We start from the raw sequence: 22,955 nt of genomic DNA on the forward strand, positions 1-22,955 counted from the left end.
TATTTTGAAGTATACAGTTAATATGCTTGGAGTTATTTAAAATTTATATTGAGAAAAATGTATTTTCAGTATTGCTATAGATGAGCACCTTTATAAGACTGTTAAATGGATTGTTGTTTTACATCAATCAACTTTTATAATACTTATTTTTATTGTTATAATATTTTATAAATTTTAAGGAATATGACAAAAAAGATATTGTAGGTATTGAAGGGAGGGTCTCTGGGAGGAGCAGTGGTACAAAAGGGAAGCAAGAATGTGATTCAATTATATTTAATTGAAATATGTTTTTAAATGTTAACAAATTCAGATAAATTTAAATCATGTAACTTTTCTCATCATAATGCAATATGGTTTTTTTTAAAATATATATACTTTTAACTATGCACAGAGATTCACATTCCAGAGGCCACGATGGGAATTTTGGCCTAAGCTGAAGGCCAGCCAGGGCTAGAATAAGATCCTGATTCACAATTTTAAAAATGAATGATTCTAAATTTATTAATGTCCTTTGCAATCGACCTCTCATTATTTTAACTGGATATGTGTACACTTTTAAAGATCTTTAATGTACTTGTCAGCATATTTGACAACAATAACAACAAAAAAAGGTTTCTGTAGATTTTAATTCGTTTTAAGAGTAAGGTTCTGTGGAGGAGGAAAAAGCTTGTGAATTGCTCTTTTAGAAAGTCATCGGTTCTTAAACGTGCCAAGTAGAATTCCCTCCAAGGGAGCCCCAGGCGTGGTAGTGCCTGCAGTCAACCCTGTAATCTCTTTGAGTTCACATTTCTCTGCGACAGTCAGGGCTACAAAGAGAAACCCTGTCTCAAACAAAGCAAAACAACAAAAGTTCCCCCAGAGGATTTAAGTATTCCATAAAACCTAATTTAATGATTAGGACCTAGCTCAATCAATTTAAACAAACCAACATGCGACTATCCTATCTCTCTGAAAAGTTCCATCTCAATCTAGAATCACTTTTCAATAGAAATTTCAGTTTCGATAAAATGTAGCAGAGGAACATGTTAACTTCTGAGGAGGAACCGAGCAAGTCCAGGGTGACTAGACAAACGGTTCCTGCTAAAACAGGATGTGGATGTCTATTCTAAGCCACTGGCTCACAGAGCCCAGGCTGGCCTCGAATTTGCTGTGTGGCCATGAGTATCTGCACCTGCCGGGATTAAGAGGCACGCAGCATCTGGCCAGAGTGTGCCTCCTGCTAAGTAAAGCAGGAGTTAAATTAGCTGTGGATAGAATAGCATTCAGTTGCTCACAGGGTAGGCGTAGGCCGAAGGACCATCCAGGCCAGCAGGAGCACTCAGTGCCCCCCACCCCCGCCCCACTTGCACTGATTGAGCATGCGCAACTGGAAACACGTGTTGTGGTCACATGCCCCACGCCAGGCGCCAAGGCCGTTGGGCGCGCCTGCGCAGCTCTTCGGCCCGTGCCGGATGCGCTGTTCTCCCAGCATCCTCAGCGCCGCTTTCCCGCCAGGAGAAAGCTGAAGCGGTTTTCCGGTTCTCATCCTTGTCGATTGAGTGTTGGTGTGGCGCTGCAGCGGTCCGGTTTTCTGTCCTTTGTCCAACATGTCGAACGAATCCTCCAAGAAGCAGTCTTCGAAGAAGGCCTTGTTTGACCCCATGTCTTTCGCGAAGGACCTGCTGGCCGGCGGGGTCGCGGCCGCGGTGTCGAAGACAGCTGTGGCACCCATCGAGCGAGTGAAGCTGCTGCTGCAGGTACAGGCGTCCTCCAAGCAGATAAGCCCCGAGGCACGCTACAAGGGCATGTTGGACTGCCTGGTGCGCATCCCTCGTGAGCAAGGTGCGTATGGCGCCGTCCTAGGCTTTAGCGTCCCAGACTCGGGTTGGGAGTGTGGGGTGACACCGGATAGTGTGACCCAAAGGAAAAGGGTGTCACCCAGAGAAGGAGGTGGCGTTGACTGGGTGGTCCAGAAGAAAGGGGGGCTTATCCAGAGAAAGGGTGGCCCGGAGAAAACGGGGTCACCTAAAGGAGGGAATAATACACAGGAGGTGACCAGAGGAGGGGGTGATTTAGAGGAAAAGAATGACACAGCAGAAAGGGGGGTTGTCTAGAAAAAGCTATTTAGGGGGCAAGGTGACCCTGAAGGAGTGATCCAGAGGAAGGAAGAGGACTTATCTGCTAAATCAGGTAGTCATCCAGAAAAGAGGTGACCCGGAGGAAGAAGTAATCCGGAGGAAGAAGATTGACCTAGGGAAAGGGGGTCATTCAAACCAGTGAGGTGACACCAGAAGGGGTAGGGCAGAGGAATTAGGTGACTAAGTGGAAAAGAGTGTGTCTTACAGAGAAAGGGTGATCAAGAAGGGAAAACCATCTCGAGAAAAGGGAGCCATCCAAAAGAAGGGGGAGTGCTTAATCAAAAAAGCATGTTTAGATAGGGTGCAAGCAGCTGCCAGCTGTAGCCTAGCAGATGTTTCTTTTTGTTTTTGTTGCTTGGTTTGTGGTGGTGGATGGTGTTTTGGTGAATGTGCAGGACCACTGGTTTGGTTGGTTTTTTGTTTTGTTTGTTGCTGTCCTGGAACTCACTCTGTAGACCAGGCTGTCCTTGATCCAACTGCTTCTGCCTCCCAAGTGCTGGGATTAAAGGCATGCGCCACTACTGCCCGGCCAGGACCACTGTTTTTTGAGACAGGGTTTATGTAGCCCTTGCTAGCCTGGAATTCTCTATGTAGAAAAGGCTGATACAAAACTTCAGTTGTCCTTCCTGCCTATTTTGAGAGTAGTGAGATTAGAAAACTGTTTCTTAACCTGCCGGAATTTAGTGTCTTGACCCATCTAACATGGGTTCCCAAGTGTATCTTGTGTGCAGGTGAGATCCTTGCCTGCCCTTTCCGTATAGGTATGTTACATCCGTATTTGTACCTCGAGTTCTTGTGCCTGGCTTAGGTTGCATGATGCTGTATGTTAAGTAACATTCAAATGGCTTAACTATTTCTTGAAGTGGGAAGCGTCTAAGAAGTAGAAATACAGATGCACAGTGGCCTGAGTAGTCTGATGCTTAATCAGTGAAAAGCCCTGCTCATTGTGGAGAATGATGATGATGTAGAGAATCACTGATGGCCAGGCCTTTTAACAAGGCAGTCTTCTCTGCACAGAGGAATCTTGATATAAGTTCTAAAAACATTTATTAAAAAATGTACTTTGTGTGTCTTTATGTATGCATTCACATATGTCATGCATGTATGTGGGGTCAGAGAAACTTGCAGGAGACAGTTCTTACCTTCCACTCTGTGAGTGTACTGAGGATAGAACTCAGGTCATCAAGCTTGGCAACGGGTGCATTTACCTGTTAAGCCATCTCATCAGCTCTAACATGATAATTTTAAAATCAAAGTTAAACAAAGAAAAACAGCAACAGTGAACAAAATACAAACATCATAGAATTGGTATTTTTATTTTTTATTTTTTAACTTTTATGTTTTGAGTGTGGAATTTTTTACTAACATTGAAATGATTTGACAAAATAAACAATGAAAGCCCTTCATGAATCATTGCTGAAAATGGTTCCTATATTAGCTAACCAACTTATCAGAAGTCTTAACATCCATTTGTAACTTGAATTCTATTGAAAACCCTGTAAAAACCTTGAAAAGAAAATAGATTTATTTGTTATTTGTTCAGAACAAGAAATGAAGTGACATCAACTTCAAAGCAGTCCTTTCTTTTGCTGCTAGGTCTGTGGTAGAGTTTTCTTAAAATAAAACAACAAAACAACAGTCTCTATCCAAGTGAGGTATTGTTTAACCTAAAATGCCAGCGAACAGCCTGGGCAGCATACCAAAACACAGCACTAGAAAACAGAAAGTGGGGATTAGGAAGGTACTTTATTTCTAGAGATAATGGTAACAACTATTCATAACTGTTAAGTAGAGTAGAGCAGATTAAGGGTAGGACCTATCTAAACTGTATCTAGAATACCCATCTGCAGGGCTGGCAAGATAGCTCAGAGCTAAGAGCACCTGTTCTCTTGTAGAGGACTCAGGTTTGGTTCTCAACACCCGTATGGCAGCTCACAAGCATCTATAATTAGTCCCATGAGTCTGATGCCATCTTCCGTCTTTGGTGGGCACCAAGTATACGTATGATGCACATACATGAATACAAACATAACATTCATATACATAGAACATTTTTTTCTGAAAAAAAAAAATGTTAAATGGGCTCTTATTGGAACTCAATATGTAGACTAGGCTGACTCCAAATTCAGAAATCTGTCTGTCTCTACCTCGTGGATGCTGGGTTTAAAGGTATATATCACCACACGAGGCTTATAGCTAAAAATTTAAAAATAGAATGCCTATATAGCAATTGGAACAGGATAATGATAAGTTCAAGGGCCTACCAAGGTGATATTTGGAGGCCTGTTTCAAAAAAGATTATCCATCTGTCTTTAACTTACCTGCTTTAAATATTTAGGTGACATGTTCAAGTCAGGCTGTGCTTTCCAAAGCTAATGTATCTTAAGTATTTTTAAGGGTTTTTTTTCCTGAAACTTTGAACACGTGTTTTTTTTTTTTATTTTAAAAATATACCTCCTGAAATATGACTCTTGTAACATGAGTAAATTTTATGTTTTTCTTGTCCTCAAAATCTTTACCTTCCAAGATGTAATCAGAAGCAGAACTTTGAGAAATTTTCTGTTCTTATATGTGAGTAATCATTGTTACATGCATGGGGATATAGCCTGTGCTAAGGGATGATTCACAGCAGGGAGAGTATTGCCACCTAGAGGCATTTTTGAAACTCTATGGGTGAAATTTTGTGTGTACAGTTTAGAGGAATATACTTGTAAGTCAAAATAGCATGAAACACAAGGAAGGATCAGGAGAACTTGTGCAAGTTCAAGGGCCACCTGCACTGCTGCATAGTAAAATCTTTCAAAAAGAAAGGCAAGATTAGTTACACCATTAATTGCAAATGTGATGCTCACTCAGAGTCTTGGTTGATTTAAGGATATTTTTGTCATGAAAATTTTCATTTGTATTCAGTATGTTACAAGATTCTGTTTATTTGTTTGTTTTTGTGAAATGAGCATCTGGTGCAGAAATCATTATTATAGAATTTCAGCAAGTAATTCATGATCTGAATTAGTCATTTCCAAAGTCATTATTAATGTGTGTGTGAGTCATGAACTCATTCTAGCTTTTTTTTTTTTTTTTTTTTTTTTTTTTTTTTCATTTTAGCTTCAGGCCAGATGACAAGGTATCCTCAGATTGGCTGCCCAAGACTAGTTGGCTGACTATAAGTTCCTGGATCCAGGTTCTCACTTCTGGAAACAGAAATTTAGGCCTAGTCTCCTAAACTGCTAGTTTGCAGCCTGTCATGGAGTCAGCCTGGCTCTGGCTAATTCAGTCTTCTCACCACAATCAAGCAGACTAACATATTCATCACTATATATAATTATATCATTTTGTATATTTTCAGAATGTTTATGGTCTACTTTTTTAGGAAACTTGAAGTATATACCAGTGTTATTAACAATAGTCACCAACCTATAGAGTCCCAGTTCTGGGACACCTTTCCCATCCCAATGGGAGCTATTTGTTTACTTTTGTTAAAAAGCTATTTGTTACTTAACAAAGTTTATCACATTTCTTTAAAGGGGGAGGCAGAGGCGGGTCTCCGTGAGTTCAGGGCTACTCTGGTCTATAGAGAAAGTTCGAGGATATTCAAGGCTACACAAAGAAACCCTGTCTTGAGAAAATAATAATTTTTAAAAGTCCCCATACTTTGTGTTAGATATCCAAAACTCCCTCACCCCATATAACCAACATCTCACTTTCCCCCACTTACCCCCAAACACACCCCTGCCCAGCCTGTGGGAGCCACCATTCTACTGTCTGCTTCTGTTAGATTTTTTAGATTCTCCATATAAGTGATAGTATGTGGCATTTTTCTTTTTGTGCCTTCCTTTTTCACTTAGCATAATATCCTTATGTCTATAAATGTAGTTGGAAATTTTAGGACTTTGTTTTAAGGAACAGTGATTCTGTTGTGTATATATTCTTCATTTTCTTTATCTGTTGATGGGTGCTCAGTCATCCTGTGTATTGGCTCTTGTATGGAGTGCTGCACATGGAAAGGCAGACATCGTCAGCATCCTAACTTTAGTTCCTCTGTGTAAGGACTAAGTAGTGGATTGTAGACTTTGGTACTTCTGCTTTTAGTTTTGCAGAGAATCCCATATAGTATACAACGGCTCATCTTTTTCTCTACATACTTACTAATACTTTTATATTTTTGAAAGTAGTTAACAAATATAAAATAACTGTGGCTTTAATTTCCATTCTCATTTTCATGTCTGGAATAAGTAAACATGTCATTTTATGAAATCACTGTTTCTTGAATGTTTTTAAAGGCCTGATTTGGGGCATTCTCCAAATTTAGACTTGAGATATCCTTATTCAAAAGTGTACAGTCAAACCACTTGACACTTTGACATCTCCTAAAATAATAAGGACTACAAAAGAGTTAACTGTCATACTCTAGAGGGGCTCTAGAATATGAAGACAACTTCTAGCTCATGGTGATTGAGTCATGAAGTTTGGGCAGTACATGGAGAATTAAGGTGAGGAAATTATTTACTTCACCAGACCAGGAGAGACTACATTGAAATAAAGTAGACCAACTCCTCTTACCCTACCCAACATTCCTCCTCTCACTTTTTGGTAAATTCCAGCCCTCTTTCAACTTGGTTCCAGAACATAAAAAGGAGGAAGCCTAGTTTCTGTTACCCCACTTTATTGCTCATGGCTCTGTGTCTGATCCAGTAGGTGGATCTGTTTGTGTGGTGTAGTGTACTCACAGATAGCAGCTTTATTACTGTACGAGGTGGCATCAAGGTTGGGGCTGAGGTCTGAGGTTACTAGTGAACTCTGCATTTTCCCCACTGAATCTTGGTGTATTGGTTTAGCTAAGGACTTCTTTTGTTAAGTTCTTCAGATTCCTCTATTTAAACCGAACAGCATTGGGATGGGCTGCATAGTTAATGCTGTATTTTCTTCCTTCAGTAGAAATGTGCTTTAGAAAATCCTTTACTAATGCAAAATGGATTTATCTGTTTAATTTTATAGGATTTTTAAGTTATTGGCGTGGCAATTTGGCAAATGTTATTCGATACTTTCCAACACAAGCCTTAAACTTCGCTTTTAAGGACAAATACAAAGAACTTTTCATGTCTGGTGTTAATAAAGAAAAGCAGGTAATTATGTTTCAATATATCTAAAATTTTCTAAGAAACTATTGAATTTGTCTTTCCTATAATATCTTATTTGGAATGAAGGTACTCTGGTAAAAATAATAAAAATAGAACATATTTAATGTTGAAAGTTAGCATATATTAAGTACAAAATATATAAAATTTGTATATTATCTTCAACAAGTTTCGTGAAATCTCTCAACTGCAGTAACTAGAGATCATTTGTCTCAGTGCATTATACTCCAGAGTAAATATTAAATGTAATCCATATCTTAAAATTACTGCCATCAGATTTACATTTCTTACCCCAGTGGGTTGCTTATTCACAAAAGATGTGAATTGTTTTCCTTTAAGAAAATCAAGTGTCAGAGGAGTTGTTGGACTGTAGTTCAGTAGTAGTTGCTTTGCATGTGTGGAACTCTGGGTTTAATCTCCAACACAGAAGCAAAGACAGGAAGAGAGGTCAAGCCCAGAGAAAATTGTGTAATATGAGAGCTTAGACAAAATATTTGCTACAGAAGCAGGGTTTGAGTTTAAACTTCACAACTCATATTTTAAAAGAATTGGAGCCCGGTGGTATACACTTTTAATCCTCATGCTGCAGGAGAATCTTATCCTTGGGGCCTACTGGCAAGCCATCCTAGCCTAATCAGTGAGCTTCGGGTCAGTAAGAGACCCTGACTCACAAAAGAAAAAAGAAAAGGAAAAAAAAAGAATGCAAAACAGACAGCACATGAGGACTTGTCCTTTGGCCTTCACATGAGCAGACACACACATAGCAAACAGAAAATATATAAGGGTGTGAGGAGCTTAATAGTATAGTAAACTTTTTAATAACTAGGGCTAAACTAAAAAATGCAGTAAATATATAAGCCAGTCACCTCATTTGTAACGATCATACCAAAACAGAAACAGGATAACAAAAAAAAAGGAAACAAGAAGGCAGTATCCTTGTTGGGCATGGGTGGGGGTGGGGCCTTCAACAGAATTCTAGCTCATGAAGTCCAGCAGCACATCAGAATGAAAAGAAACTTGTTCTTTATGACAAAGTGGGATTCACCCCAGAGTGCGAAGGATAGTGCAACTTAAAAGAAGTTTTAGGTGTGATATGTCACATCAACAGAATAAAGGACAAAACCATGTATTTTGATCATCTCTATATCCCAATTTGAACAGTGGGTGGAATCTTCAGAAAGAAAAGCAGTAAACAATTACTGGAATTAAATTCCATGTTAGCCCAAGTGGACATGAAACAAAAAAAATACATGACATCCCATCCAACACAGTAGTTTTTTTTGTTTGTTTGTTTGGGTTTTTGGGATTTTTTTGTTTGTTTGGTTTGGTTTGGTTTTTGGTTTTTCAAGACAGGGCTTCTCTGTCCCTGGCTAAACTAAACCCAGGATAACCCTGGCTGTCCTGGAACTCACTCTGTAGACCAGGCTGGCTTCGAACTCAGAAATCCACCTGCTTCTGCCTCCCAAGTGCTGGGATTAAAGGCGTGAGCCACCACTTCCTGGCTCAACACAGTAGAATTAATATTCTTCTCAAGTATACATGGAACATTTTTCAGAATAGGAGAATTTTTATGTTAAGTAACAAAGCAAGTCTTAAAGAGACTGAAATATTACATTGCTGACTAGAACGGAATGGCCTAAATATAAAAGGATGAAGGTGCAATATTGTAAAATCTTAAATAGTAACATAATAATTGAAACTTTTATTGATAAACAGCCTTTCTTGGGTTGTTTAGTTTCATGTTTAATGTAGTGTTGGAGGTGTAGTTATATAAATTCAGGATCATTATTTTGCCTGAACAGTCTGCCTCCCTTTCTCCTTTTGCTTATATTTGCCTACCATATTTTTATAAGTTCTACATGAACTACATGAAGTGTTTTGAATAATAAAATAGAATATTATCCATCCCAAGTCAGTAATCTGCCTCCTTTTTTATTCATGAAGGAAAAAATAGAGTTACTAGAATTTAAGATTCAGGTTATAAGTCTTTATGTTTTTTGTCATGTTTGGTTGATTGGTAATAAGTAGAGGTTCACTTGACTTTGATCAGGCAAAGGGGTGATGAGAAGCACTTGGACTTGAGCAGATGGCCTCTTAAGGGACCAAACCACGTTCCTTTTGTCTCCTGTGTCACCTCCTGTGGGAGTCTTTCTTACCTGCTTCTCCTGGATGTATTTTGTATAAGCAGTCTTCCTCCACACTGCTCCCCTATTTTAGTGGCAAATAGATATATAGTTATGTACATAACATATGTTTGTAATATAAGGTTACTGTCACAGTGATCGTTACTGGTCTTTCTTTAGTCAGAGGATCTTTATTTGGGATCCATGGTATGTCAGCACACCTGAAACACTACATGTGTATCTTTTTGTGCTTTTCCTCCTGTCTGTAAACAAGTCTATCTCTAGCTTTTAAAAACTTTAAAAAGTTTATCAAATATCAAAAAATTAATGTTCTCATCTTTACTCTTACTAATAATAACTAAGTAGACTCTGTAATGTCTTATATCCGATCCCTAAAAACATCTAGACAGCTCGTGTTTTTTTGCCAGATTATCTTGGGTTAGTTACCCCAGAGTCATATGCAACCTCTCAATCCAGTTATCTATCTGCCTGTGATTATGTAACATGATACACAGTACAACAGATGCATTTCACTTAAAAGGAGCCATGAGAGTTGTAAAATAATCAGTAACATTACCTATCTATTTCATTAAAACAATTATTTATTGAACATGTCTTTGGGCAAAATCCCATGACTTGTTCTGTGAAAAAATAGATGACCTAAGAGTCTGGCATGCAGCCATTGGAAACAATTGGTTGGTAGATAACTCACATACATCATCCATATTGCACTATCATTTGGAACCAATTGGTTGGTAGATAGACTCAGATATATCATCCATATTGTAGTTAAATAGGATGAAGTGTAGTAGTAGATGTTACCACATGAATCAACTTTGAAAGCATTATCAAATGAAAACAAAACTACCACAGATAATTCTGCATGTTGTGTTAGTTTGTTTAGATGAAATCTCCACAGTTGGCATTTTAGAGATAAAATAAGTTCCTGAAGCTTGAGTTGGGGAGGATGTAGACAGACTTATAAAGGATTTAGGATTTCTTAGGAAGTGATAAAAATATTTGAAAAGTGTGATAGTGTTTATTTAACTCTGAATCTAACTTGTTAAATTGCATTCAAGGAGAAGTTGTATAAAGTGTGAATTGTAACTAAATACATTAAATAAAAATAATCTTGGCCTAAAGAATTATAATGTGTAGGAATAAAATGTTGATAGGAAGAGGCTATGGCATTTTACAGGGCTGGAGATGAGATGCTTCATAAAAGTAGATGTTAAAGTTTGAGACAACTGTCTGCTAGGCCCAGAAAGTTAGGAGTTTCAAACTTTCCAAGACTTAGAAATATTAGCACTAGTGTAGCAGGAGACTGAATATGACTTGAATATTGCACTTTGCTCTTATTGGTTACAAAGGCCTTCTGTCCTGCATTTTCCATAACAGTTCAGTTTGATAATCTGTTCTTTTCCCATAAGCCCTTAATGCAGTCCTGGGCCCTATCTTTAGCATGGAAGTGGGGTTAGGAGAGAATGCATGGATATGAGGGAAATGTTTTACATAGTGTTTGAGATGTCTATAAGAGCAGCTTGTAAATCGTGGGCTTTTTTAACCTTTGTAAAATCAGCTCATTAGCTGTCTGAACAGTTAGATTCTATAGTTTAATAATGCTTTGGACTTTGTATTTCAGTTCTGGAGGTGGTTTCTGGCAAACCTAGCTTCTGGAGGGGCTGCTGGAGCGACGTCCCTGTGTGTGGTGTACCCACTAGATTTTGCCAGAACCCGATTAGGTGTTGATATTGGAAAAGGTACAGAGGGTTTTTTTGTTTTGGTTTTGGTGGGGGATGTTTTTCTTTACTGAGACAGGGCTTCTCTGTGTAGACCTGGCTGTCCTGGAACTCACTCTGTAAATCAGGCTGGCCTAGAACTTAGAGTTCTGCCTGCCTCTGCCTTCTGAGTGCTGGGATTAAGCATGGTACAGTGTTTTTATAAGCATTAACTATTTCTTTGTACTTCGGACCATTTGTGTGCCAACATTGTTACCAAATACAAGACTTTTGAGATATAATTTTGTATATATATCTGTGTGAGTAAATGTCATGCATATACAAGTGCTGGTAGATGCCAGAAGAGAGTGTTGGATTCTCTGGAATTTAAGTTGCAAAGCACTTGTGGCCCATCTAGTCTAAGTGCTGGGAATTGAACTCATGTCCTCTGGAAGAACAGCAAACACCCTTAACTGCTGAGCCATCTTTCCAGTCCTTAGTCTACAGAATTTATTCTGCACAGATATGTAGTCATCAGGATTATAGTAACTACATTTTTCTTTCTCTTTAAAATTAGAGAAAGTAGAAATGGGCATTTAACAAGAGTGAGCCCAAAGCTTGCTTGTAACTTTTTTAAAATCATAGATCCTTCTGTATTTGTTGTTCATAGTGATTCTTCTCTGGGTGGTAAACAACTCTCACCCTGGAGATTGCCTTTGTTTCCTCCTAAGTATTTTTTTTAATAATTTCTGACAATTTAGATTAAATATTTTGAGTCAAATTTCCTAAATTACTTTTGTAAGAGATTAGTATTTTCAGGTAATTTCTTTTTGAAACCTTCCTTGGATGAATGGGAAGATTATTCGTGTCCTTTAATTAGAAATTTTGCATCACTAAAATGTTTTGAATCTTTAAAATGTTTAATTACTTTCACTAAGATGTTTGATATAAGTGTTACCTAATAGTTTCCAATGCTTTTTTGTAGGTCCTGAGCAACGACAGTTCACAGGTTTGGGTGACTGCATTATGAAAATAGCCAAGTCAGATGGGATTATTGGTCTATACCAAGGGTTTGGTGTCTCTGTTCAGGGTATCATTGTTTACCGAGCCTCTTACTTTGGAGCTTATGACACCGTTAAGGTAATTAGTGATTTTAAATGGGTCTAATAAATACATGGTTTGTTCTTTTTACTCTGTTAAGTGTATTCTAATATAAAGTTAAATACATAAAACAAAATGAATGATAAAATAAGAGAAATTTTATCAGTCCATCGCTGTCATAATTAGTTAAGTTATAACTTTATGACTGACTTTACATGATTTCTTGTCAACAGTGAAGCAAGCATTCAAGGTTTTTGCATCATACAAAGGATGTCACAGAAAGCATCAGGCTCGACCTCCATATCTTTAGCAGAGAAAATGACAATTTCTAATTTTTTCTGATTTATGTTAATTTTATCATTTTATATGCAGATAATCAGTATGGGAACTAGGGAAGGGTTAATTAAGTGTAGCTTGGTTTACGCACTCGCTATTGTTGGATTCTGTGTAATATTTTCCAGGTTCCTTTGTAGTTTGCCTTTTGAGTTCAGACTTTAATAGCACTTTTAATGTAGGAAAAATGACAGATTATAATAATGGCTGCCATTTTGAACTGTTAATTAGTTCTAGAAACCTTATCAAGTGCTCTACAACTTCATAGTCCTAACAATTGCTAATAAATATATTCATTAAATGACAAGCAAGCCATCTTTGCTCTTAGTCACTGTAGCATGTTCCCAAAAGAATCTGATTACCAAATCTAGGGCCTCTACTTGATAGGTAGGCACTACTGACCTTCTCAGCTCCAGTTGTTTGCTTTTGTCTTTGTTTTAATTGCACATTAATATTATTTCATCTTCTTTTATATATGTATAAAGCTATCCTTTAAGAATTTAAGATAACTTTGGAAAATTAGATTATTGCTTACTTGATGCATTTTTCTCCTAGGGCTTATTGCCAAAGCCAAAGGAAACCCCATTTCTTGTGTCTTTTATCATTGCTCAAATTGTGACTACCTGTTCTGGAATACTCTCCTATCCCTTTGATACAGTTAGAAGACGTATGATGATGCAGGTAATGTATTTGTAAGTTTAGCTGACTCCACTTTATCTTACAAACACAGATGTGATGCTTTTGAGTTTCAGAGACCTTTTAGCTGAAAGTCAGTTTGTTTCCTACTATAAAAGAGACAGCAGCCAGCAAAGCTGCTTTCTGCTGTGAAAACAAAAATGCCGTTCTGCTCCTGAATTCCTGGGGATGTGGGCAGGATGATAGAGACTGGATGAATATATTCATCTTTTTACATTTTTGGAATAGTCATTATTTGATGTGTATGGGTGTTTTGCTTTTGTGTATGTCTGTCCACCACCTGTGTGCCCAAGGAGGATAGGAGATGGTATTTGATACTCAGGAACTGGATTTACAGGGTCTTTGAGTTCTGGAAATCAAACTTAGGTCCTTTGAAAGATCAGCAAGTGTTCTAAGCACTGAGGAATCTCTTCAGCTTTGAGTATAGCCATCTTAACTGAAATACTACCTCAAGTAAAGTAAATTCAGTTATAGGCTGTTAGTATAACAATTTCCTGTTTGCTATATTTTGATAAAATGTGTGTGATTTTGAACTCCAAGTTTTAAAAGGTATTTATAATATCCCATGTGCCAAACATAAATGTGTAAATTTTATATATTCAATCTCTTTCATGGTACATTCTTTTCTTCAGTAAACATTTGCTTAATCTACATTAAATTCTGGTGATACAAAAATGCCAGAACCTATACCCAAACTCATAGTGCAGTATTGAAGACACACAACTAAGGACTAAAAAGAAGTGTGCAGAAAATCAAAGAATGCACACTGCCTAAGATGATCAGATGCAGCTCCCCAAAAGAAAAGTCTGAAAGAACTCTAAGTAGAAACCATGGCATATGCAGCTTTCCATGTGACAGGGACTTAGACACTTGCATTTCTGAGGCAGTAATTCTGTAGTTCTAGGATTCATTTCCCTGGAAATGTTTTTGATAGGCTTATTTTTCTGCTTTCTGAGTTTTAAAAATAATTATCATGAAGTTTGTTGTATGTTACTCTAAGTCTCTACTCCTCTGTGTCCTTGACAGTCTAACAATTTGGAGCCATTCTTCTCCTCTGAAGCATGCCTTACAGAATTCCCCAAATATTTCAAAGAATTAACTTTGGTTTAAACTCTTCATGTTTTATTTCCATTATCTTTTAACTTAAAAATATCTTTGTATGTTTGTGTTTATGCAGTCTTGTGTGTGTGTGTGTGTGTGTGTGTGTGTGTGTGTGTGTGTGCATTATTATGAAGGTCATAGGACAGCCTCAGATGTCAGGCCTCACTTTGTACCTTGCTTAACACAGGGTCTCTGGTTTACCTGCCATTACCAGGTTAGCTGGTCCGTAAGCTTCCAGGAAACTCTTGTCCCCACCTCCTATCTCACTGTAGGAGTAATAGGATTATAGGTGTGCCCTAAGACTCAGGCTTTACATGGATTTGGCGAATCTGAAGTCAAGTCCTCACACACTTACAAGCCCTGAGCTATCTCCCCATCATATACTCTGTTGTTTGTTTTCTACATCTTTTATGACTTATGCTTATTTACTTGTTCCTACTTGTAGGGGGGATAATTGGATTTTGAGTTTTTAAAGACCTCAGACCCACCTCTGCCTCTCTGCCTATGCAGCTGCTGGGATTAATGGCTTGCACCACCACCACCCAGCTTTTCCTACTTTTTAATGTTTATGTTCTTAAAAAAAAAAAAACCTTTTAAAGTTCAACAATCTCTTCTTAATATTAATTAGCCCAAATTTAATTTAAAGAGTCTTGGGGTTCTTCCGTTTTCCAAGTTTTCTTTAACAATAAAAAATTCCCTAATCTCTAAACATACATATTTTCCTAGTGTTAACATATATATTTTCCTAGTGTTAATTTTGTTCTGAGTTTTTTAATTAATTGATATGTGGTAAGATTAAGCTATGATTTATGATTTATGTCATGTCATCCTATAACATTTGTCAAATGATGTATGGTCAGTTTTCAAATGATTCTGAAGTGTGAACACTCTTCCCTCCCTTGGTGCAGTATTAACTATATTCTCAGTAACTCAACATAGTATTAGTTTTCATCTATAGTACTAATGCCCTAAAATGTCCTAAAAGATAATAAACTAACAGAAAGTTATTTATCTTTTTAACAGAGTGGGGAATCTGACCGGCAATATAAAGGAACCATAGACTGCTTTCTGAAAATATACAATCATGAAGGACTTAGTGCATTCTTCCGTGGTGCCTTCTCCAACATCCTTCGTGGTACAGGGGGTGCTTTGGTCCTGGTGTTATATGATAAAATCAAAGAATTCCTCAACATCGACGTTGGAGGTAGTTCATCAGGAGACTAAATTGAGAAATACATATGTAAAAAACATGAAAATTACATAGCTGCCATTTGTATATATTTTGATAGTGTGTTACTACTGTCAGTGTCTCTCAAGTATTTGTTATGCAATAAAGAAAAGATTTTTTTCAAGATTTTAGTATTAAAGTCAGGACACAAATGGTTGTCTTCTCACTTAGACCCAGAATCATATAGTGAGGCATTTTATTATAGGTAGTGTATGTTACTTCTGTTAAAAATTCTTACACTTGTGATGAACACCATATGTGAAATCTGAGGAAGTGTCTTTAAACTTCAGTTGGCTTAGTACAGCAGTAATCCCATCTTTTAGAGATTGTATATTATGACAAATAGTTGAAAAGTTGATAATGACTTAGTGACACTATCAAACTATTTGAAAAGTATAGATTGGGTTATTTGCTAATGTTTAGTCTTGCTAGTGTAAGTATATCTTTGAAAGAGAAATCTCCTCTGAACATTAGATTTTGTATTCTGTATTGAAAATAAAGCAAGTTCAAAACTATTGTAATGAGCCTTTTTCCCCAGCTCTCATGCAGGACACACACAGACACATACACTAACTTTACCTATAAGCACACCATAGAACATTTTTGTTGAAGTGGAGCTGGCTTATAGAAAGCCAACAAAAGATGTCTTCAAGCTGAATATGGCAGAATGTACATATAATCCTAGTACTGTAGGAGACTGAAGAAGGAAGATCCAGAGTGTAAGCCAGTTTGGCTTCCTAGAGACACCGTGTCTCAAGACAAATATTTCTCTAAGGAGAAGGGTTAGATGCTATTTCCAAGGTTTTGTAGGAGATTCTCATTTTTTCAGAGATGTGAAACCAAGTACATTCAAAATATGCAAGATTTTAAAGTTTGGTGGGGCCGGGCAGTGGTGGCGTACACCTTTAATCCCAGCACTTGGGAGGCAGAGGAAGGTGAATTTCTGAGTTCGAGGCCAGCCTGGTCTACAGAATGAGTTCCAGGGCAGCCAGGGTTATACAGAGAAACCCTGTCTTGAAAAACCAAAAAGCAAAATAAAACAAAACAAAAAAACTAAAGTTTGGTGTGTAAAAGAATGTTAAGCCAATAGAGATAAACTATTTTATGGAATTTTGTGAGTCTACAAGTTGGCATAATGGAGTAGAACATTTTCCTGCTGCGTGGGCCAGATATATTTCAATGACAACTGTTTAAAATAAATGGTCTTACTCAAAGGAAAAAATAACTCTTAGGGACTCTTAGCATAGTTTCTTGTAGTGGTCAGTGTAGCAGAAGTCATAGAAACAAAAGGGAAATACTTTCTTTCAGAACAAAAATATAATTTAAAAAATCTTACTTGTTATAGTTTCCCACATAAAAATGAACTAAATTATTACTACTTGTAGAATCATGCTTAGAAAAAAGAAATCTTGAAAGTTCTAAATGGCACAAGTAAAGACCAAAGAAGCTACTAAATTACTAGACGCCAGTCAAGGTATAGTCAAGAAAGAAAAGTTAGGGGGTGGTAAGATGGTTCAATGGTTAAGAGCACTGACTGCTCTTCTGAAAGTCCTGAGTTCAAATACCAGCAACCACACGGTGACTCACAAACACCCATAATGAGATCTGATGCCTTCTTCTGGTGCATCTCAAGACAGCCACAGTGTACTTATTTATAATAATAAATAAATCTTTGGGCCAGAGTGAGCAGGGACTGAGTGAGTGGAGCTGTCTGGAGTGAGCAGGGTCTACCTGAGTGACTGGAGCAAATGGGGATGACCAGAGGGAGCAGAGGTCCTAAAGTCAATTCCCAAAAAGCCAGATGAAGGCTCACAACTGTTTGTACAGCTATGATGTATGCTCATATGCATAAAATAAATCTTTTTAAAAAAGAAAAGTAAGGTTAGATACTTAGTATTCTAGATAGAGCTGAACCCTGTGTGACACTAAACTGTTGGCCTTAAAAATCAGATGGCTGCAGGAGCAAAGACTTGTATCTTGGTCCTCAATTATATTCCATTGGTCAGTGTACCTGTTTTTATGCCAGTATCATGCTGGTTTTTATTACTGTAGCTCTGAAATATATCTTGACATCGTGGATGATGATTCCTCTAGCAGTGTTTTTATTGTTCAAGACTTTTTTTTCTATCCTAGGTCTTTTATGTTTCCATGTGAATTATGAGCTTATTTTTTCAATTTCTGTGAAGAATTGCATTGAAATTTTGGTGGGGATTGTACTGGTTTTGTGACCATACTTTTTTAGCTACTTTTATCTACCACCCCTTTCCACCCCAGTCCCTTCCAACCCCCCCAACACTAGGTAGGCAAGAAAGCTTAGAGCCTTTCTCTGGGGTTGTTACATGTTGTTTCATTATGATGAAATGTTGCCATCTGCAGAGTGGAAAATGGGTGTCGATCTCCTTAGACTGCTTCCTGCTTTTAAGGGCATTGAGTTCCTTGGGGCCAAGTCAAATCTTCATCCTCAGGATATCTCCCATGTCTTCTTGTCACTTTGTTTATGACCACTTGACAAACCACAGCAGCAGTGGTGGCAGCAGCCAGGGAGGCCATAGCCACCGCCTTTCTTGAGGCTCTGGAATTTTTATATCCTCTCCAGAGTCACCAGAGTTCCAAATGCAAACTATGTTCAGCTGGCAGAATCATGCCCCTGCCAGAGCTTGAGACAAATCAGTCAGCCGGCAGAATCATGCCCCTGCCAGAGCGTGAGACAAATCAGTCAGCTGCTGTCTGAAGCAGCCCCATATCCTGCACCTGGGATTAAAACACAAACATTCACATAGGGCAGTGGGTTTTTAAAGATGCCAAAATTCTCACTACAGGTTCTGTGGCTTCTTTGATAAGATGGCCATTTTCACAATACTGATTCTACCAGTCCTCAAACAAGATGTGTCTTTGTGTCTTTGTACTTTCTTCTGTTTCTTTCTCCATTGCTTTAATGTTATAAGTACACGATTTTTACTTCTTGGTCAGATTTGTTCTACAGTAGTTTTTGAGGCAGTTGTGAATGAGATTGTTTTCCTGGTTTCTTTCTCACTGGGCTTGTTCTTGGTGTATTTTTGTGTAATTTTGTACCCTGTTACTTCATTGAATGTGTTTATCAGTTGTGGAAGTTTTCTTGTAAGGTTGCCATATGCAGATAGCGATACTATAACTTCCTTTCCTATTTATATTTCCTTAATCTCTTATCTGCTGCTCTATGGACAAGTTCAAGCACTGAGCCTGGGATAATGGCTCAGTGGTTTAGAGCACTGGCTGCTCTATAGCCAGCATCCACGTGGTGGCTCACAACCCTCTGTAACTCCAGTTCAGGGTATCCAGTGCCTTCATCTGACCTCTGAATACCAGGGGTGCACATGCAACCAAATCACCGGTACACATAAAATAATACAAAAAAAAAATTGTTTTAAGACTTCAGGTACTAAGTCTAGTAAGACAGAAGGGAGGAAGCATCCTTGTCTTGTTCCTGATTTTAGCAGAAAAGCTTAGAGCCTTTCTCTGGAGTTGTTCATGTTGTTCCATTATGGTGAGATCTCATACTTACACATCATTTGTATGCCTTAATTCTACAGAACTTTTATCATGAAGTGGTGATGGATTATTGCGAAAGGCCTTGTCTGCATTTAAAGAGATGACCATGCAGTTTCTTCTTGGTCGTCTTAATGTCGTGGATTATATTTATTGATGTATTTGAACAATCCTTGCATCTGTGAGATAAAACCAACTTGATTGTGATGGACATATTCTAGAATTCAGTTTGAAAGTATTTTCAATTCCCGTGTGACAAACACAGGGAGGGTTGACCTATAAGTCTGTGTTTTAGTTGGGTTTTATCTGGCTTTTGGTATGGGATCATATTAGCTCTGTAGAAAGAACTTGAAAGTGTTCCTGCCTTTTCTGTCTTACAGAATAGTTTGAGGAGTGTTAATGTTAGCTTTCTTTGAAGGTCTTGGTAGAATTCTGTGTTGAATCCATTTGGCCTGGGCTTTTTTTGAGTTGGAAGATTTCAAAGTATTAATTACTTTTTCTGTTTCTATTTGGTATAGTGTTTATTGTTATGGGTCTGTTAAAATTATTAGTGTTTGCTTAACTTTGCAATGTCATATGTATTTAAGAATTTATCTATTTAAGAATTTTTGCTTTATTGGAATATGATTTTTTGTTTGTTTTTGAATCAAGGTTTCTCAGAGTATCCCTGGCTGTCCTGAAACTTGCTCTGTAGACTGGACTAGCCTTTAGCTCAGAGATCTGCCTGCCTCTGCCTCCTGAGTTTAAAGACATGCATGAACATGCCTCTCCGTGGAATATAAATTTTTTAAATATTTTGTGATAATCTGAATTTCTTCATTCTCTGTTGTAATATGTCCCCTCTCAACTCTTAACTTTTATTTGGGTTTGTGTGCTCACTCTTTCTCTTTCTGTCTTTATCTGTCTCACTTCATAGTCCTCCCTCTTCCCTTTTCCCCTTCCCTTCCTCTTTCCCTCTTCCTCCTTCCTTCTTCCTCATCCTCAGATTTGGCTAAAGGTTTGTCAATCTGGTTAATCTTTCAAACAACCAATCCTTTATTTCATTGGTTGTGGGGTTTGTTTCTGCTTCATTAACTTTGCCTTGACTTTTTGATTCTCTCTGCTCTCTGCTTTGGAGCTTTGTTTGTCCTTGTTTCCCCAGGTCTCCAGGTTCCTTATTATTACTGTGGGATAGCTCAGACTTTCTGGTGTAGACACTTAGCACTATAAATATAGGACTGACTTCATTGCTCCTCATAGCTTTTGGGTTATTGTGTTCTCAGTTTCATTCAACTCTAGAATTTTACATTTTTTCCTTCTTGATTTCACTGATGACCCATTTATTCCTCAATAGTGAATGGAGTCTAAATGAGTTGCATGTGTACTCCCCAATTTCCTTGCCTGTTGTTATCTAGCTTTTAATCTGCTGTGTTCAGGTAGAATGCTGGGTGTTATTTGTTGAGACTTGATTCATCTCCTAAATATTTGGTCCATTTTGGAGAAAGTTTCACGGGCTGATGAGGTGATGTATATTCTCAGCTTTGGGACAGGAAGTTCTGTAGATGCCTTTTAGGTCCCTTTGGATTATGGTATCATTTAATTCCAGGGTTTAAACTCTAGTTAGTCTTTGTTCAAATGACCTGCCTTTCATGAGAATGGATTATTGATGTTGCCCAGTATCATTGTATTGAAGTAAATTTTTTTAAATGAAATTGGAATTATAATATTATTTTGATGAATATAAAATGACCTTCCTAATCTCTTCTGACTAGTTTTCATTTAGTTTGTTTATTGTCAGATATTAGAATACACCTGCATTTTTTTAGTTCCCAATGCTTGGATACCATTTTCCATCCCTTTATCTATATATAGTTGATTAAGATGTGTTTCTTGGAGGCAGCATGTAAAAGTACCTTTTATTCTACTGAAGTAATTGTCATCTCCAAGGCTTACTACCTGTTTGCTAACCTAAGCCTAGCCCTAAAAGCTTCTATCCTCCATGTAATCTAATCTAGGCCTAGAATGTTTTCAGCCTCTGAGACTTCTTGCTGAATAAGCACACTCTTTCTAGTTCTTTCTGAGCTCTGGCTGGCTGGTTCAACTCAGCTGCTTTGGCTCAAACTCCTCCTCTAATCAGACTGATTCAGTCTGGCTTCTCTCAGATTCTCCTGAAGCTTGGTCTCAAACTAACTATGGTGATCTTCTGGCCCCTTCTCATTCTCTGCTTCAATTCTGTCTTCATCTATATCTACCTTGTCTTCTATGCAACCAGTCTCTGTATCCTCTGCAGAATAAGTCCTTTAATTTGTCTTTATCATGGAAGGTTTTAATTTCTTGTTTGATTTTAATAACTAGCATTGCTAGTTGTAAAAGTCTGGGTTGACAATGACAATTTTTCAGAACATGGAATACATCTTTTTGGGCCCTTCTGTTAACATTTTCTGGTTAATAATCAGCTGTTATTCTGAAGAGCTTCCCTTTATAAGTGGCTATAGCATTCTCTCTTGCAGCCTTTAAAACTTATTTATTATGAGTATTTAATGTATGACATATAATTCATTATGAAGAGTTTCTTTTATGCTCCTGTTTGTTGGAAGTTCTGTAGCCTCTTATATTTGAATAGACATCTCTTTCTCTGAGTATAGATTTTTCCTTCTGTAATTTTCCTGAAAATCTATTCTATGCCTTTGGTGTGGTAGCTTTTTCTCAAGCCAATAATCTGAAGATTGTCTTTTCATGGTATCCCAAAATTCTTCCACATTGACCTTTATTGAGCAACCCAATTCCTTACTTTGTCCTCCGGTCCCAACACTGTATTCTGCATGATCATCTGTTGTGGGGCTTTCCTGTGTGGCTTCTCGTTGGCTTCCTGAGTGTTTTATTTCCCATCATTTCACTTGGGCATTTCATCAGCAATTCTCCTTAGTGACTTCTATTTTCATATTTTATATTGACATCCTTAGTTCATTCAGCTTTGGGTTCTCTTTGTGTTTCTTGAGTGCGGTTTTAATCATTCTTTTGAATTTTGGGGAAGTTCTATAAAGTTCTCAATGGAGTCCATTTTTAAGGGATTAATAATTTTGGGAGGATACATGCTATCTTGTACTTCCATTCTTTGTGACACCTCTAGCAGGAGCTGGACAGATAAGGAAGAGCAGCAGAGTACTTAGGACATGCTGGGGACCCTACCTGCCTTGGGGCTAGGGGTTGGGTGGACTAGGGACCATATTCTCAGAAAGATAAATAGGTAGACTACTTGGTAAAAGGACCTATTAGCATGGCTTACACAGTGCTTAGTGACATATAATTGTAGGCTTCTGCTATACACTCTACCTGCCCATCCAAGGAATTTCAAGCACCCAGAAATGTCTGATTTTCTCACATAGTCAATGTTGTTTGGGGCTCTGCACCACTCTGTGTCTTGTTATTGTGTATTAATTTATTCTCTTTATAACCCCTTTTCCCTTTGACTACTTCCTCTCAGTTATCTACCTAGAAGGTTACTTACTTTTAATAATACTAAAGTTTTGAAAGTCTACAAAAGGAGCATTCAATTTCTGGACTTTTGTGATTTTTACTTGTTATTTGGTTTTTTGAAACAGATTTTCTCTGTGTAGCCCTTACTGTCCTGGAACTCACTCTGTAGACCAGACTGTGGTAGAAAATGTATCCGGAAGGGGGAGTGAAAGTAGATTAGGGCTTATCTCTCATTTTGTTCTGCTAGGAGAAAGTGTACTAAGTAATTTGTAAACAGCATGTTCTCTATCCTTGTAGAGGCCTGCCACTCAAGGTGCTGCTGTCTCCTCGCAGGGCAGGCTGGAGCAGTCTGACTAAACTGTGAGGCTTTGTTTATTGGATTCTTGATTACATTCATGAGAGAGGAGCCCTTGTGGCCTGAT

The 22,955-nt window shown here is 37.8% G+C and overlaps 1 protein-coding gene across 1 annotated transcript; it reads left to right on the top strand.

The window, feature by feature from the left end:
• The first annotated feature begins 1,455 nt into the window (after positions 1–1,455).
• Positions 1,456–16,067, top strand: Slc25a31 (solute carrier family 25 member 31). Its single transcript, XM_031376269.1, has 6 exons — positions 1,456–1,821; positions 7,113–7,240; positions 11,018–11,135; positions 12,079–12,233; positions 13,083–13,208; positions 15,348–16,067. The coding sequence occupies exons 1-6, from the start codon at positions 1,587–1,589 to the stop codon at positions 15,546–15,548; spliced, it is 963 nt and encodes a 320-aa protein (XP_031232129.1). The 5' UTR covers positions 1,456–1,586; the 3' UTR covers positions 15,549–16,067.
• The last annotated feature ends 6,888 nt before the right edge of the window (positions 16,068–22,955 follow it).

The sequence above is a fragment of the Mastomys coucha genome, unplaced genomic scaffold (assembly GCF_008632895.1).
Source record: "Mastomys coucha isolate ucsf_1 unplaced genomic scaffold, UCSF_Mcou_1 pScaffold17, whole genome shotgun sequence".
Classification (NCBI taxonomy): Eukaryota; Metazoa; Chordata; class Mammalia; order Rodentia; family Muridae; genus Mastomys; species Mastomys coucha.